The sequence below is a fragment of the Capsicum annuum genome, chromosome 8 (assembly GCF_002878395.1).
Source record: "Capsicum annuum cultivar UCD-10X-F1 chromosome 8, UCD10Xv1.1, whole genome shotgun sequence".
Classification (NCBI taxonomy): domain Eukaryota; kingdom Viridiplantae; phylum Streptophyta; class Magnoliopsida; order Solanales; family Solanaceae; genus Capsicum; species Capsicum annuum.
This window is the reverse complement of record NC_061118.1, coordinates 149,326,742-149,344,995: the sequence shown is the minus strand read 5'-3', so window position 1 is coordinate 149,344,995 and position 18,254 is coordinate 149,326,742. Positions and strand designations below refer to the sequence as shown.

General features: G+C 33.0%; 2 protein-coding genes across 2 annotated transcripts; one reads left to right on the top strand and one right to left on the bottom strand.

Moving 5' to 3' along the window:
* Nucleotides 1-402: 402 nt before the first annotated feature.
* Nucleotides 403-4,252, bottom strand: LOC107839401 (DNA-binding protein HEXBP). Its single transcript, XM_016682871.2, has 3 exons — nt 3,710-4,252; nt 2,913-3,113; nt 403-949 (listed from the first exon to the last, which is right to left on the bottom strand). Exons 1-3 carry the CDS (start codon nt 4,160-4,162, stop codon nt 659-661), a joined length of 945 nt encoding a protein of 314 aa, XP_016538357.2. The 5' UTR covers nt 4,163-4,252; the 3' UTR covers nt 403-658.
* A 10,221-nt stretch (nt 4,253-14,473) lies between these two features.
* On the top strand, nt 14,474-16,522 carry LOC107879770. The gene is made up of 3 exons (XM_016726719.2): nt 14,474-14,989; nt 15,542-15,617; nt 16,193-16,522. Exons 1-3 carry the CDS (start codon nt 14,901-14,903, stop codon nt 16,361-16,363), a joined length of 336 nt encoding a protein of 111 aa, XP_016582205.2. The 5' UTR covers nt 14,474-14,900; the 3' UTR covers nt 16,364-16,522.
* Nucleotides 16,523-18,254: the final 1,732 nt, after the last annotated feature.

Sequence of the window (18,254 nt, the reverse complement as noted above, 5' to 3'; positions counted from 1 at the left end):
TGTTTAACATATATATGTGGATTATGCTACTTGAATACAGTTGCATCAATAGGTTGAACAGCCTCCAAAGCATATACTGGAGGCTGGGAATAATGTGCGGACTAGCGCATCATAACCAGAATCTGCTTTCGCATAACCTGATTGAGCACCGGCTGTATAAATATATCAAAGTTCAGCACACTTGACCCACGAAAAGCAAAAAACGAATCCTCAGGGAGATTTCATTACTTGCTTGCCAGTCATTTTAAATAAAAAAAATAATCGCAAAATTTAATATATCTGTCAAACTTGAAAATTGGAAGATTTAGGGGAAATGGGATTATTAAACCATGACTAAACAGCAAACAATAGAAGAAAGCTGTTACATAGTGTCATATCTAACATGGAGGTCAACATTCCAAATATCAGCAAAATCCAAGATCACATAATACTCATTAACTGCAACTTGAGGCTGATTCAGTATTCAAAGAAAACAAGCATCATTACCAGGAGGGTTGGGGTGGAAATATTTACATCAAAATTATAGCAGTGTTTTAGATGTTTCACCGTCTACTCGAAGCTAAAGGAACTTGGCTAGGTTCAGTTGTTATGTTTACGTCTACTGCAATTCATGAACACACCAAGGGAATCCACTTAACGTCCAATCAGTGCTCTGGAATTAGTTGGATGAACAGTCCTTGGCCCAGTGGCCAGGCTTCCCACACTTAAAACAAGTGCTTGAACTGGGATATTTTACCCCTCCATCAGCAGAAGAGCGTTGAGAAGAGGATTGTGGACAATCTTTTGCCCAGTGCCCAGCATTGCCACATTTAAAACAAGAAGTGACTGAATTCTGGATTTTGTTGGTCGAGCCATCCATTTTTGGATAAGCTTGAGAGCTGTTAAATGAATTTGAGAAGCTAGCGTTGGTTGTGTTGTCATTACACCACTTGAAGAACCCACAACTTCCCTAAGAACAGAAAACAACACATTAATAGCCAAAAAAAAACAATCATAAACTATTACCCTATAGCACTATAGTAGCTTAGTATCTACATTCTTGTATGCTTCATTCCATGACATGTTCGTCAAGCATGACCAATTACTTGCGCAGCTAAAAGTCTTTTTTTTTTCATTAATATTTCTCCAGTGTTTTAACATGATATTTCTAGCATACTTTATTCAAGAAAATTTGGATTGTGTTATACTATTGAAACTTATTTTCGTTAATAATCTAATCCATGTACCCTTCATCCATATGACTTTATTCCTTAAAGAACTACAATGATAGACAATTGACAGCTAGCGTCCTTCCATACACAGATAGTAGCAAATTACCAAGGGCCTTAAGCCACAAATCTAAGCTTCATATGACGGCTTTGAGAAGAATTCAAGAAGGGGAAGGGCATTTTAAATTGAAAAGAAAAGAAAATAAAGGAATTTGATTCCTTACTGCGAGATATGCTAATGGTTTATATTTGTTTACTACATAATTTTGCTACTTGAATACATAGCGATATATCTAATCCCCATCAATCTTCTAGATTGTTCTGAAAGTACCTATGCCTGATTGCATCTCTATTGCTTTATGGTACAGTAGGCACTAAATCCCAGAATCTCTCTACCCAGGTAAGGCTAGATACAATGGATACATACAGCTCCATTTCAATTTTGCAGACTCATACATAATGACCATAACAAGGTACGCAAGAGAGAAAAAAAATACACACAGAACAAGTCATAACTGCCATGACCAGCAAGTGGATTTTCATTTAGATGTTTTCAAGGAGCAAATTTATCCAACTAGTTTTACTAATCAAAAATTTTAAAAACATGAAGCCAATCCAAATCTTATATGAAATTCATTGGGGAATAATTACATTGATAAGCAAAGGAAAGCCATTACTACCAATTTACATTTTATAACATCTTTTTTATAATATTTAACATTCAATTGTTTTGAAGCAGCAGATTCTAAAATTATCCCTGACCCAACATAAAGGCGGTATGAACTCTTACTAAGCTTTTGAGTTCATCTCTGATCTACTTGTATGACTGAGAGTTACTCTTTACAAAGGAAAAGGTAACTAAGAATGTGGCAACCAAATAGGATGACAAAGCATTCGCATTTTATTTGGTTCCTGAAATCAAAAGTATGCAGATACTCGTTCCAGGTTAATTATGTAAACTCTGACTTCATCAATTTTTGTCATTGGGTAGACTTCATTGCCAGGCAGGTACACTATATAACGAATGGTGACGCATGATTTAATTTGAAGTATAGTTTCATCTTCTTTTGAGGGAGATTAATTAAGTTGGTATATTCGTAATTCACAACCATGGACTGAGGCAGAGTTGCACCCTGAGTTTTCTGCACGAAAATTCAAAGTCAAGTTTTCACCTAAGATACCTACGTGTCAATCCTCGCACCCTAATCTGCATTTAAAGATTTGTGTAACCACCTGAATAAAAATCTGTTCACTGTACAAGTCAAACACCTGTAAGTTACTACTAAAATTTCTTCACATTGCACTGAACGATTTTACTCCTTCCTTTTCCTTCAAACCTATCACTCCTCAAAGACTTGATCAGCGTATTCACCGAGTCTGAAGCCCACACAAAACACCCTCATGTCTTAACGGCAATCCTTTCCTAGGAATACTTTCTGATAGTGATTCATCATTAAAACTTCCATGTATAGAATGAGATCACTACATGACTTCAAAAGCAGGAAAAGAGGGCCAACATATCAATAAGGAAGGCTAAAAGGTTTTTCCCTTTCGTACACTTTTGTGCAATCATATCAGCTATGTTACACGTGCATATGGCTAGGCATCGCCATGCATTTCAAGTACTTAAACCATTCAATCTCATTAAGCTGTAAAGCAGTCTAGTAAAACAGAAAAAAGAGCACAAATAGGTATATATCGAACCTGATTTGATGGACATCGGTAGAATTGCTGACCAATATTTTTTCCTGTTTTGGCTGTCAGAACTAGGCATGTGCCAGAACCACATGGACATGAAAGCTCCGGGAAGGAGGAACTAACAGAGTAACTTGGGCCTCGGGTGGTTAGAGTATCAGTAACAGAAGGTTGGTCGCACCACTCAAAGAATCCACAACCACCATTTTCCTGAAAAGTATTCAGATTCGGATTAGAATAGAAATTTACACACAGTACTTGAAGTCTGGATACTAAAATTTTAGCACTCAAAATAGCATACCAGAAAATTAACACTTTGTTTGGATGCTTGTTACGTATTGTTTCATAACATTATGTATCGTGTTGTGTTGTTTTGATGAATACATTTGAATAGATTTTATTGTTTTCCGTCGTTACATAATGACAAAAATCAATAATCTGAAAGATAAACCTAGATGGAAAGTATAGTACGGGCTAGAGCTACTATAAAAAAGATAAGGTAAATGATAAAATGGGGATTATTAAACAATAAGTAAAGATAAAATAAGAACAAAAAACAAGGTAACAACGTGATCACACCAAATTGACCGTCACATAAAATGATACTTTTATTCGTTGTCTAAGTTTGAATTTAACGATACGATACGATACAATGAAATTTAAGTAACCATCAAAACAAACATTGTACTTAAACTAACACCACATTACAATACAATAGGTAACGACCATCCAAACAAATTGTAAGTTCCTACACATACAAATCTACAAGCATACAAGTGTTGTACGTTATGTTAAATTGATTGTACCTGTCTTATAGGGCATCTATAGAACTTACGGCCGCGATTCTTCTCTGTGTTTGCAGTAAGTACAATGCAATTACCCGATCCACACGCACATTTCTTCTCCGGAAAGCTCAACGAATCATCATTCGTTGGATTAACACTACAATCGCGAGCCCAGTGCCCTGATTTCCCGCACTTAAAGCACGTATCAGTAGCATCGGAACTAGTCCAGTTATTGCTGTTATGTGCTTTGTAGCTGTTGTTAATCGGAGTAGAGAAAGCATTTGTCGATCCTTTCTGTTGGAATAATACGCTTTTGTCACCTTTCAGAACCGAAATATAAGCTCCTTCTCCCGGTGACGGTGTGACGGCGGCGGCGGCGGCGGAGATGCGGCGGCGTTTCGCGGCGGAGGAAATGGCTTCGGCTTCTGCTGCGGCGACCTGAGATAGGAATTCATCGTCTTCAAATTCCTCCATTTCTCTCTCTTTGGTAAATTTTGGGAAGTTCGAAAATTTCTACAACTTTTGGGGATCAATTTCAAAGTCGGTTCTATATTTTCCCGCCAATTACTGCAAGTTCGCTTAGTATTGAATATTGTACATTTGGTCTTTGATTTTGTTAGAATTTACATATTTGGTCCAATCTCACCCATTTCATATTATTGAAAACATATGATAAAAATATAGACTTTAATTATACATCAGGAAGGAACTGTTATATATTTGATTAATTTTTTGTTACATACATAAGTTATTTATTTTCAAATCCTTAATTATTTATTTTAATTTACAATCATCTAGTATTATCACCCACTTAAGTTGAAAGGAAATGAGATAAAAGCTGATTCAAATATCACTATTATTTTCAGGATGTTATAAAACTAGAAAGAACAAAAAGAAGAGTAGAAAGAATAGAGTGAGTGAAGGAAGCCCTTCTATTTATAGGAGGAATTCGCCTCTAGTTTCACACTAAAAGACAAATACATCAAATAGATCTTGATAGATCTTGATAGACATTCACTATAATTGATATATATCATAACACTCCCCCTTGAATGTCTAACAATACACATATAGGCTGCCTCATTAAAAACCTTACAAGGAAAACCCAGTAGGACAAAACCTCGTAAGGGAAAAAGAGTACAGCGCGTATTAACTTCCCCTAATAAGAACATCTTTGAATCTCTGCATTTCGATCTTGTGCACCATCTTCTTGAAAGTTGCAGTTGGAAGAGATTTAGTGAATAAATCAGCCACATTGTCACTTGAACGAATCTGTTGTACATCAATATCACCATTCTTTTGGAGCTCGTGTTTATAGAAGAGCTTTGGCGAAATGTGCTTCGTTCTATCTCCTTTTATGAATCCACCTTTCAGTTGTGCTATGCATGCTGCATTATCTTCATATAAAATTGTGGGTACATTATCACATTTCAAGCCACATTTTTCTCGAATGAGATGTATTATGGACCTCAACCACATACACTCTCAGCTTGCTTCATGAATAGCTATAATCTCAGCGTGATTCGATGAAGTGGCTATGATAGACTGTTTTGTTGATCTCCAAGATATGGCAGTACCCCCACATATGATGAATACATGCCTGTTTGTGACCGAGCTTTATGCGGGTCAGATAAGTACCCAGCATCAGCATAACCAACAAGATCGGAACTGCAATCTTTAGAATAAAATAAGTCCATATCGATAGTTCCCTTTAGATACCGTAATATGTGTTTGATCCCATTCGAATGTCTCCTAGTAGGAGCAGAACTATACCTTACTAGCAAATTTACTGAAAAGTCAATATCAGGCCTTGTAGTATTTGCAAGATATATTAGTTCACCAATTGCACTAAGATATGGTATTTCAGGACCAAGGAGTTCCTCATTCTTTTCTTGAGGTCGGAATAGATCCTTATTCAGATCAAGTGATCGAACAACTATTGGAGTACTTAATGGATGTGCCTCATCCATATAGAATCGTTTCAACACCTTTTCTGTGTAGGCAGATTGATGAACAAAGATGTCGTTCGTCAAATGCTCAATTTGCAAACCAAGGCATAACTTTGTCTTTCCGAGATCTTTCATCTCAAATTCTTTCTTTAGGTAATCAATTGTCTTTTGAAGCTCTATTAGCGTTCCAATAAGGTTTATGTCATTGACATAGACAGCAAGTATAACAAACTCCGACGTTGTTTTCTTTATAAAAACACATCGGCAAATTTCATCATTCGTATAACCTTCTTTAGATAAATATTCACTAAGACGGTTATACCACATGCGTCCAGATTGCTTCAAACCATACAATGATCTTTGCAATCTAATGGAATACATTTCTCGAGGCTTTGAACTATATGCTTTTGGTATTTTAAATCTTTCGAGAATTTTCATGTATATCTCATTATCAAGTGATCCATATAGATAGGTTGTTACCACATCCATCAAATGCATTTCAAGTCTCTCATGGACAGTGAAACTAATAAGATAATGCAATGTTATTGCGTCCATAACTGGTGAATATGTCTCATCATAATCGACACCAGACCGTTGTGAAAATTCTTGTGCAACAAGGCGTGCTTTTTACCTTTGTATTTTATTTTTCTTATTTTTTTTGCACAAAGACCCATTTATAGCCAACGGGCTTAACACCATCAGGTGTTTGAGTTATAGGTCCAAAAACTTCACGTTTGGCAAGTGAATTCAATTCAGATTGAATTGCTTCTTGCCATTTTGGCCAGTCATTTCTTTGTCGACATTCTGTGACATATCAAGGTTCAAGATCCTCACTGTCTTGTATGATTTTCGTTGCAATATTATATGCAAAGACATAATCTACTATTATTTCAGATCGATTCAAATTAGTTTCAACATCACTTGAATTTATGGATAGTTCTTCATTTTCTTGAGTCTCAAGCTTATTGATTCCTTTAGAGATATCAACATTGCTCAAATCTTGAACTTCCATATGTGGACCATTCGTAGTGTCATCTTGACCATTTGTTTTTGTTTTTCTAGGATTTCGATCCTTAGAACCTAATGGTCTGCCACGCTTTAAGTGTGCTTTAGATTCATTAGCTATGATACTAGTGGATGGTCCTTTAAGGACATCAATTCGAATTGAGACATTCTCTGCAGGAATATGCGATTTAGTGATCCTTTTCAAATCTGTAAATGCATCCGACATTTGATTTGCAATTCTCTGCAGATGAATAATCTTTTGTACTTCTTGCTCACAAATAGAAGCACGTGGATCAAGATGAGATAGTGATGGATTTTTTCACAAAATTTCTCTTTTGATATCACTATCCTCTCTCCCTAATTTTAGGAAAAGTATCTGATCAAACCAAAAATCTGCAAATCGAGCAGTGAACATATCTCCCATTAATGGTTCAAGATAGCGAATAATAGAGGGTGATTCAAACCCAACATAAATTCCTAACCTTCTTTAGGGCCCCATCTTGGTGAGGTTTGGTAGTGCTATAGGCACATATACACCGCACACAAAAGTTCTCAAGTGAGATATATTAGGCTCTTGACCCAAAACCAATCGCAACGGAGAAAATTTATGATAATTTGTTGATCTAAGACAAACAAGTGTTATAGCATGCAAAATTATATGACCCCAAACAGAAGTAGGCAACTTAGTTTTCATTAGTAATGGTCTTGTTATCAACTGCAGACGTTTAATTAATGACTCAGCAAGGCCATTTTGAGTGTGAACATAAGGTACAGGATGTTCCACTCTTATCCCAATCGATAAGCAATAGTCATTAAATGCTTGGGATGAAAATTCTGCAGCATTATCAAGGCGAATAGACTTAATTTGATTATCAAGAAATTTAGCCCGTAATCGTATTATTTGTGCCAACAATTTTGCAAATGCCAAGTTGCGAGATGACAAAAGACACACATGAGACCATCTAGAAGAAGCATCTATTAGGACCATGAAGTATTTAAACGACCCACTTGGTGGGTGAATTGGTTCACAAATGTCCCCATATATGTGTTCCAAGAACGCGGGGGACTCAATCCCAACTCTTGTTGGCGATGATCTTACAATCAGCTTGCCTTGATAATAAGCATTACATGAAAATTCACCATTCGAAAGAACCTTCAAGTTCTTTAATGGATACCCATTTGAATTTTCTATTATTCGTCTCATCATTATTGATCCTGAATGTCCCAGACGATCATGTCAAAGTATAAAAGTATTGGAATCAGTAAACTTCCGATTTACTATAGAATGTGCCTCAATTACACAAATCTTTGTCCAATACAGGCCAGAAGATAAAGCAAAGAATTTTTCAACAACACATGTCTACCCAGAGACATTCTTGGTGATACCAAGATATTCAAGATTCATCTCATCAAATGTCTTGATATGATAACCATTTTCACGGATATCTTTAAAACTCATCAAGTTTCTTCGAGACTTGGGAGAGAACATAGCATTATTTATGATGAGTTTAGTTCCCTTGGGCAAGATTATAATGGTTTTTTCGAAACCTTCAATCAAATTAACACTACCAGAAATTGTAGTAACGTTAATCTTGTCCATGTTTAGATGAAAGAAATATTTCTTGTCTTTGAATATCGTATGTGTAGTGCCAGAATCAATCAAACAAATATCTTCTTGAAATTTTTCATATCTTCAAATAAAATGACATACACCAAATAAGATATATATTAAATTTTGGTACAAAGTTAAAGATTATGAATTGTTAATCATACTTTACTAAGCAATTAAAAATATGTCCAACTCAAAATCTCATAATTTTCAGACACTTTGACATTAACCCCTATAATTTATACAACTACTAAAAACTGCCTCTTATTAAATCAAGTAACTAGGCCAAATTAAGTACAATATAATTTGAAAATATTTCTAAGTAATTAATATATAAAGGCAAAGACAGTAAAATAATTCAACTACCTTATTGTTCTAATGAATATGCGAGGACAAATTAATTTTAATAATAAAGTTTGTAGTAAAATTTATAGCTGTGTGTACTTAGTTTTCAGTCCACTTCAAAATATTTTATTATTTTATAAGAATATAAGTGCATGGCCATAATTTTCCTGCTGGTCAAATTGTAGTTCTACTTATTCTTGTCTTTAAAATATTTTCAACCCCATACGTATCGTTTCATTTTTTTTTAAATAATGACAAAATTAAAATTCAATTCACTTCAATAATAAATTATAATAATATAATTGAACTAATCAATATGAATTAAAAATCAATACTCATGCAAACAACTACTTTTACATGATTTTTATTCTCTAACTCTTAATAAAAATAAAATTAAATTAAAAATTATTCATTCTTCCATGTTTACGGAACCATCACCAATCAAGTGATCAATCTTTCCTTCAGGGTGCTCGTAAAAGTCTGTTACATCCAAGCATGTGATGTCAACATTATTTTCAGAGAGAAAGTTAGCCTCAGGATTCCTCTCTTTCTTCTTTAATGATGCTAGATAAAGATCAACTAAGTGCTTGAGAGCACGACAGTCACGTGAATAATGTCCCTTTCCACCACATCGAAAACAAGTAATTGCTTCACGTTTCTCATCTTTTTTTCTTTTTGTTTGATGAATGATTAATACCCGGAACATGGTTTCTTTCTTGGTCATCATGACCACGTCCACGACCAAGGCCGCGACCTATTACACGCCTAGCATGATGAGAGTGCACATCATTCACCTCAGGAAATGGTGCAGATCCAGTTGGTCGGTTCTCGTGATTTTTCATCAATAAATCATTATTTTGTTTAGCCACGAGAAGATGAGAACTCAGTTCAATATACTTCTTGAAACATTTTTCTCGATATTACTGTTGTAATAGCACATTCGAGGCATGAAAAGTGGAGAACATCTTTTCCACCATATCATTATCATTGACCGTCTCTCCACATAGTTTCAATTGAGAAGAAATTCTGAACATGGCAGAATTGTATTCATGCACAGACTTTAGATGCATCCACTCATATCGTGCTTTCGGGAGGATGACCATCTTTAAGTGGTCAAACCTTTCTTTTAGGTTGTTTCACAATACGAGTGGATCCTTAGTAGTAAGGTATTCAATTTTTAGAACTTCGTCAAGATGATGACGCACGAAAATCATAGCCTTAGCATGATTTTGACTAGATGTTGTATTTTCATTTTTTATGGCGTCTCCAAGACGCATAGCATCTAGGTAGATTTCAGCATCCAACACCCATGAAATATAGTTCTTGCCCGAACTTTGAAGGGCAACGAACTCACACTTCGTAAGATTGTTAGCCATATGGAAAAAGGGAAGAAAAATAATAATACCTTAGCCTTAGCCTTCAAATTTGAGACGGTAGAGTCTCGTGCTGATAACGTGTTATAAAACTAGAAAGAACAAAAAGAAAAGTAGAGAGAATAGAGGGAGTAATTATTATTTCTTCTCTTGAGTGATGATTTACAATGAAGGAAACCCTTCTATTTATAGGGGAATTTGCCCCTAGTTTCACACTAAAAAGCAAATACATCAAATCCTGATAGACATCAAATAAATCTTGATAGACATTCACTATAATTGATATATATCCTAACAGAGGAGTTTTTATTTCCCCCTACTCTTATTGATCTTGAGCAAATGCATGTACTCATAAACCAAAATAATTATAATTAGGTGGACATTTGAAGTTCTTTTGGAGTTCTTCAAATAGTTATAACCACGCACTACATCTCATTGAAAATTGTTATATACTGTGTTCGGAATTAAGAAGTAAAAACATAATCTGTAAAAAAAAAAAAAAAGATAAATAAAACTTGCGTATAAATAATATTCATATATGGTAATGCAAGACGAGAAAACAAGATTCTGAGTCTGCATAATCTGTTGTGTATCTTTAAGAAATTTGATCTCATTACGAGATCTGAAAAATTATAATATAATTCTATGTTGAAACGGATTTCCAACACAAACTTCGATCCACCTCCAAAAAACTAAAAATTACCCATTGGCCATACGGTCCCTATATGCTACAAAAACAATCTCAAAATATGTTGAATGGCAAGTTGGGCAACCAGAATTACTAAGTATACAACATGTTTAAAATGCATGCTTTCCAAATTTTCTAAAAAAGGAAACTCAACATAGCCCATCAAGAAATTGTTGTTGTTTGCATGGTTGCTTTAAAAGGAACTTGAAGATTGGATACAATTTGGAGGGGGGGGGGGGGGGGGGGGGAGATAAATAAAAGAGTAGTTGACATCAACTAAAGAGTTTTGACATAAATTTTGTTTGGTAAGCTAAGCTTAGCACATGCTCTTTGTTACGTCCTCCTCTAAAATTAAAGTGTACCATGTGTTATGCCACCATATTCTTCACATGCATTCCACGAGGTATAAAATAACTAATGTTTATCTCAATAAATAATGTTAAATTTGAGTTTTTCTAAAAAAAAAAAAAAAAGTAAATAAATTATGGAGTTTATTGGATGTCAGTATTTCCAAATTAATTGAATTGTAAATAATGTTGCACATGAATCTTTTAAATCGGCCTACTTTCATATCTTTACTCTCAAATGATTAAAAAATAATAATAATAATAATAATAATAATAATAATAATAATAATAATCTAGACGGATAAAATTTAAAGAATTTTTTTAAAGTTAATTTAATAAATAAGTCTTAAGTTTTTGTAATGAAAAAGTGAACTCTTCTTTTTTAACCATTTGAAAGTCTCTTATCGGGTTAGATCCTGGTATGTCGCACTCTTGTATTTGAGGTACTTTTCGACCAATTGTTCAAAATCCAAATGGGAAGAAGGCATCTCATCAAGTCAATATCAACAGAAAGTGATGCTTCTGCCTTTAGAAGATCAATTACACGTGATAGTGATTTTTTTACCGAATCAAGTTTTTATTGGAAAAATGATTCTAATCTCTAAAATTAATTACTACTATTTTCTAATTAAAGACATTAACTGATACTCCCTTTGTTTAAATAAGAATGACTTATTTAAAGTTGTGTCAAATATACTAAAATGTCTTTTAATTTTGTGATTTTAAATATATCATGTGAAAAGTTAAAATTAAAGTATTGTCAAAAAGAAAAAGATAGATTTTTTTTTTAAACGGGTTAAAAAAAAAAGTACTGATATCTTTTGAATAGCTTTAATGGCCAACCACCATTTCTGAATTAGTAGCTTTGGATCAATTTGTGCAATCATTTCAAATCCAACTAGTACAAACTACAAAGCGCATGCAACAGATCCTTTATTACCATTTAATTACTTGGATCTCTCTCTTGTCATAATTAATCTGAACATATATTTGTTATTGGAGCTTCTTGACCATGACTGATGAGATGATCATCATTTATACAAAGTGTATTCTTCTTCCTTTGCATGAGACAAATTCTTGCGCTCATATTTTATTAGTATTGTGTTTTTTTTTGACTAAAAGTAGAGACAAGGTTTGCGCACATCTACCCTTTTCCAGGACCCCAACCCACCTGTTGGGACTATAATGGTTAATTATGTCGTATATTTTAATTATAGTGTATTAGATTGTAATTCTTTATATGATCGATCTTTGTTGTGATCATCTTTGTACCTAGTTTATATTAAATGAGTTTGTTGAATTCTGATAATATACACCGTTACCGATGAAATATCCTTAAGGATAATATCATTGACGTACACGCTTAAATAATATCATGATGGCTAGATGAAGATATTTATAAAACCTTTAATCATGATTTGTACTTGCCAATAAAGGTGGTAAGCAAGTAAGCCTAAGATGAACATTTAGGTGAAGAATTCAATTCGTCTTTATCTTTGCAAGTGAAAGCACTAAACAAACTCATAAATTCTTGGTGTATATCAAACAACTAGATTTCCATAATAGGAAAGTGTTTTAAGAGTAGTTCAACCTGCCAACTCAAGTTTGTCCAAGAAACATTAATTAGGGTGTTGGGGAAGTGGGAATTGATATATAGATTTGTAATGAAATGCCTAGTATCCTTTTCAAGTAAATCCATCTATTCTTTAATTTATCATCAATAATATTATTGAGAACCTTTGTTAAATGTATGTTTTCTTTTGGCCAAGATTTGTCCTAATTATGTCATCAAAAGAATAAACTCAACTCAACTACAAAGAACAACTTTCCATTTCTGTAAGGGAATTAATTGTCTCAGGTTGATGAGAAAATAAATTTTGTTTTTAGTAGATCTTTATCAAGTTTAGGGGTGTAGTGGAATTGGCATAAGTAGTTACATGTTAATACTTGTAATAATGATACAACTCAATTAAGAGGTTACATTTTGTGGGATCTTGAGGGGATTGTTATCATTTTTATAAGGTTGTACCAAATAAAATTTAGAGATAAAAGCATTCACTATCCTTAACTATGGTCAAGATTTTTACGATACACTTCAACAATACTTGGGTCCTATTTGTACTGAAGTGGCACCTTGCGTAAAGTTAAAAACTTGAGGCGCGTGAAGGACTGTCATGTGCCACGTCAGCTAAAAATGTTGACAAAAATACGTTAAAATTTAGTTCGGGGGTAATAGGGACCCCGTGAAGTTGGAGTGTATCGTAACAAATTTGGTCATAGTTAGAGAGGTACTAGATATTTATCTCTAAAATTTATAATAGAGATTTAATTATAATTAGAGGCAGACCTAAAATTTAAACTCATTAATGGTTCGATTTGAATCAGTAAGGATCACCTTACAAGGCTAAATACTCTCGGGTGACCGATAACAAAGTAGTACCGTGAGAGAAGGATGAAAAGAACCCCCATGGAAGAGTGAAATAGAACATGAAATCGTAAGCTCTCAAGCAGCGGGAGAAGCCAAGGCTCTGACCGCGTGCCTATAATGTGACGGCTTTAAAAGGTTTTGCGCATTAACTTCATGACACATTTAAAATTATGAGTTCAGAAGGTGATACATTGATTATAATTTCAGTGATTTTCACATATATATTTATTCTCAATAACATGCACCCACCCCTAATAAGTGATGACTTTATTATGTTGATATTTTGCGCTTTATTAATTATGTATAGAGCTTAATTAGAGTCGTTTGATACAAGTGATAAAGGAATAATAACTAAAAAAACAAAATGCATGATTATTTGATTCTTCATATGGCTTAGGGGTATTAATAAGGGTGGCAGTGAGGCGGTGCCGTGCGGTTGTGTGTGGTGCGGATTTTTTCTAAATTTGTGAATTTAAAAATTGCACTGCACTGTATTATCTTTAAATTCGCATAAACCCGCTTCACACTCATAATTGCGCATACCCGCACTGCATCGCCCCACATTTTTATTTTTTTATTTTTTTAAAAAAATTTGTAACTCTATTGGAAACTACAGTATTTTCAAGTCCTTGCTATAGATAAATTAAATAAGCTATGCACGACAAAGTGATTTAGTAAGGAAAAATCTTAAAACTTTTGTTTGATATTTTGATGAGTTAGAAAATTATTTTACTGATTTGAAAATAAAATGTTATGAATCGTTTTAAGTATGATAAAATTTTAAGTAAAGAATATATATAATTTTAGGTAAATTCACGAGAATAATACTAAATTTTAATTATTTTTTTTAATTTAAACCAGCATATACCCGCAACCCGCCCCACCCCACACCATTTAAAAATAAACTTACTCCAATCCGTCCCGTACCCACATAGCTTAAAATTCGCACCGCACCATTACCATCCTAGGTATTAACTAATTTCAAAATTATATATATATATATATACCACCATATATATGACCGAATAACTTTATCAATCCATCCGCATACGGAACGACCCTTTTAAAGTCTAATATAACGACATAATTTAGTTTATTTAAACGTGCTAGAACGAGGTGATAGAGGTGGGTGAGTAGTAGGGGGGAATTTAGGCATGTGGGCAACATGTTCCACATGACGTATATTTATATAGTGATGTTTCTTGACTTTTGAGTATAGCAATTTTTCATGGATTCTAAACCTAACAATCTCCTTTTAGATATAGTACTATTAATTCTCTAGTAGTAGTATTCTAGTTCCTCTACTTGTTTTTTGGTGCAAGTAACTGCAGCCATCCACCAACAAAGTTAAGATTGGATTAAGGTCTTTAATTATTTCTTCTTCAATGTGTAGGCAAATGAAAAATAATTTAGACTTTAACAAGTGAAGAAATATATGATATATAGAAAGGAAAATTAAGCAATAGGCATGAAGAGGGAATCCAGGCTTGGCCTTCAACTTTTCCCTCTACTGGCTTCTCCTTCTACTTCTTCAGAATTCTGCACTGATCACTCTGTGTAAGTCTCATACTATATTTCATCTTAAAATTTGTTATATATATCTCACACCATTGTATTATTATTGTGGAGGACACCGATTAGAATAGGAGGTTAGTAGAGGTGCATTGTCTTGCTATCCACCCATACTAGCTAGTAGTCGTATAGTGTTGTTCGGTATGCTTTGATGCTCTCACTTCCGTTTATTGGAATGCTTTTCTTGAGCTGGGGGTTTATCGGAAACTGAACCTTTCTACACTCTATACTCTCCAGACCTCACTTTGTGGGATTATACTGGATATAGTGTTGTTGACTAACTTATGCACAGTACTTATCGGTACATGTTAGCTTCTCACAAACAAGATAATGATGATTATGATGGAGACTTTAATTGCGCTATTAATTGACTATCTAAGCTTTTGGATCACGCTGTTAGTGAATATTCGATTTCTCACTTTCTAATCCCTCTCTCATTTCCACTTCCCCTAATAACTGCCACGTAGTTTAAAAGAATTATTCTGATTTTGGTTCAATATATAACTGCATGACCATATATGTGGATTGTTACTGTAGGACGTGCTCGTCAACAAGAAAGCAAATCACAATTTTCCATGCACAAGCTGGGGTTTATGATACATCTGAACTCCAGGTAAATTATTTTTTATGTTAGTGCTAACTTTATCATTGCTATTTTAAGAAAAAATTCATTCAAGAAATTTTGCATTTTTCTAACTACACGTTCACATTGATAAATTGAAAAATAAATAATGTATTGTATTTTTTTGTATTTTTGTATCTAAGAATGTTAAAAACAAATGAAAAACATTATTATACATTAGTGTAAGATATTTAATTGTTGACTCTCAGAAATCAAAAAAACATTAACTTAATTGAAATGAACAGACCTTTAAATAAAATATTCAATCCATTACTTGTTCCAGTTTTTCCGCACTTCTCTTTAAAATGTTTATTTTATTAAGTTACCCTTATTAACTATATTTTAAAATTTTAAATTTGATTCAATACACCAATAAATTTAATTATTTCTCTATTGATTTACTTAAAATTTATTTTTTGGTACGAAAGTACCTACGTGTGTAAATATTCTTTGTTTCCCTGTTTTCTAATGGAAATTATTTTCCTTTTAATTACTTTTTCAGAATTAATTAATTATAAATTTATTCTGATGCATAAATATTTGTTGCGGGATTTTTTGAAGCACAGCTCATGGCCATCTTATGGCTTGCGAGAGGAGAATTGAAATTATCAAGATTGGGAATATCATGTTTTCAATTTCAATTGCATAGGCCTTATGGATTGTCTCTCAAAAAATCTCTACATAAATTTATGCAAAAAAGAAGAGACAGAATTAAGCAAATTAAAAAAGACACCTAGCCAATAAAGAATTTAAAGAGTTATGATCATCCTGTTGATTATTAGTATTGATCATCATTTTAGTGTTGTAATTGATAAGAACTTGGAATTTTCACTATCAAAATTCCATCATTAATGTAGAATTGTATGGTTGGATTAATCTTGATGTTATTTTTATCAGTCAGGTACCTATTTGGATGATTGTGTGTTTTAGTGCATAACAAAAAAAAATTACCTTAGATCTTGTTATAAGAAATTTCTTTTATTAATATTGAAGATTTAAGTAGTCTAATTTAAAATCTAAAATATTTCTGCAATTAAACAAATAATGTTTCTTTCCTTATTTCAGATGAATGTTTTGTAATTTTTTTTTTTACATGTTTTAATATTTTTTAAGCAAAAATAAAAAAGAAATTCACTATTAACTTTTTTGGAGTCATAAAGTAAATTAAATCTGAAATGACTTTTTGAGAATGTTGGGTCAAACTAAGACTTAATTTGCACCATTATTTTTATACTTTCTTCGTTTCCTAATTATTTGTCACCTTATTAAAAATAAATGTTACTTTTAATTTCACAAAATTTATCTATAATTAGTTTTTTACTTTTATCCTTAGTAATAAATATGGAGAGATACTAATATACTGCAAAATGAGAAACATTTAATAAAGATGAGTAATAAATAAGGATAATTTAGTTAAATTACTTTCTACTCCCTCCTTTTCGTTTTAATTGTTCCTCTTTCTAAAAATATTTGTTTCAATTTAGTTGTTCCTTTGATGAAATCAAGAGAATTTTATTATGTTCTTCCAATACTATCCTTAACATCAAATGACTAAATAAAATGTATTTACTCAAATTTATATTTTCAAAGCATAATTAATAAGGCTAATTTGGTAAAATAAACCCCCTAATTAATATTTTCTTAATGGGTGTGTCAAGTCCATAGGAGCCAACTAATATGAAACGAAGGAAGTAGTTTATAATTTTCTTAAGGAATATGCAACTTAAAAAGTTAACAAGTAAATAAAAACGAATGAGTAACTTAAATGGCTGTTTAAGTTGTTAAAAAGAGATGGCAAAATTTAAAGACTAGGGGATGCGTTCCTTATGAACTAAAATGCTTTTAGGAAAACAACTGAATTTCTCACTTATTTTTTTCTTCTCCGTACAAACAAAAATGCTTTTAGAAAAATATTTGCTTATTTATTTTTTTGTATTCGATACGTTGGTTTTAGAAAAAGGAAATGAGGGAGGGGGTAGGCAGGAATTGATCTCTAGTTTCAACGTAAATAACTTAGCATCTAATTAAGTGCGCCGTTTAATTTTCTTATTGCATGAACGTCAAAATATAATTTTTGTCATTTTAGAAAATATATATACATAAGAATATATAGTTTTACAGAAAAATTATGAGTTCACATGTTCCATATTTGTGCCTATAAATTTGTCACGGGTAGGGAGTGGTGGGGTGGTAGGAATTTGTGCTACAGGCGAGGTGAAGATGACGTCTTTTGGAGATTGAAAAGGCACAACGTACGATGTCAAGAGGAGGGGCGGATGTTTGGTATTCGATTTGGTATTTTTAAAATTTGAATTTGATAGTTTGGTAATCGGTATTTGAACGTAGGTACCACATACCATATTTATAAATATCGGTTCGATAATTCGGTAATTGATAAATTAAACTTCAGTTCGGTACGGTATTTGGTAATACCATATTAAAGTTAGAGAGGTGCAAATGTACGTTTAAATTTCAAAGAGTATATTTATTAGAAACTCCATTTAGTATTCTTTTTGTTGCTTTTTACGAATATTATCAAGGTCCAAGAGATTCTTTGGGATTACTAATACTATTGTCTATCGGGTTGGTTATATATACTATATATATATCAGATACGATATTCGGTAA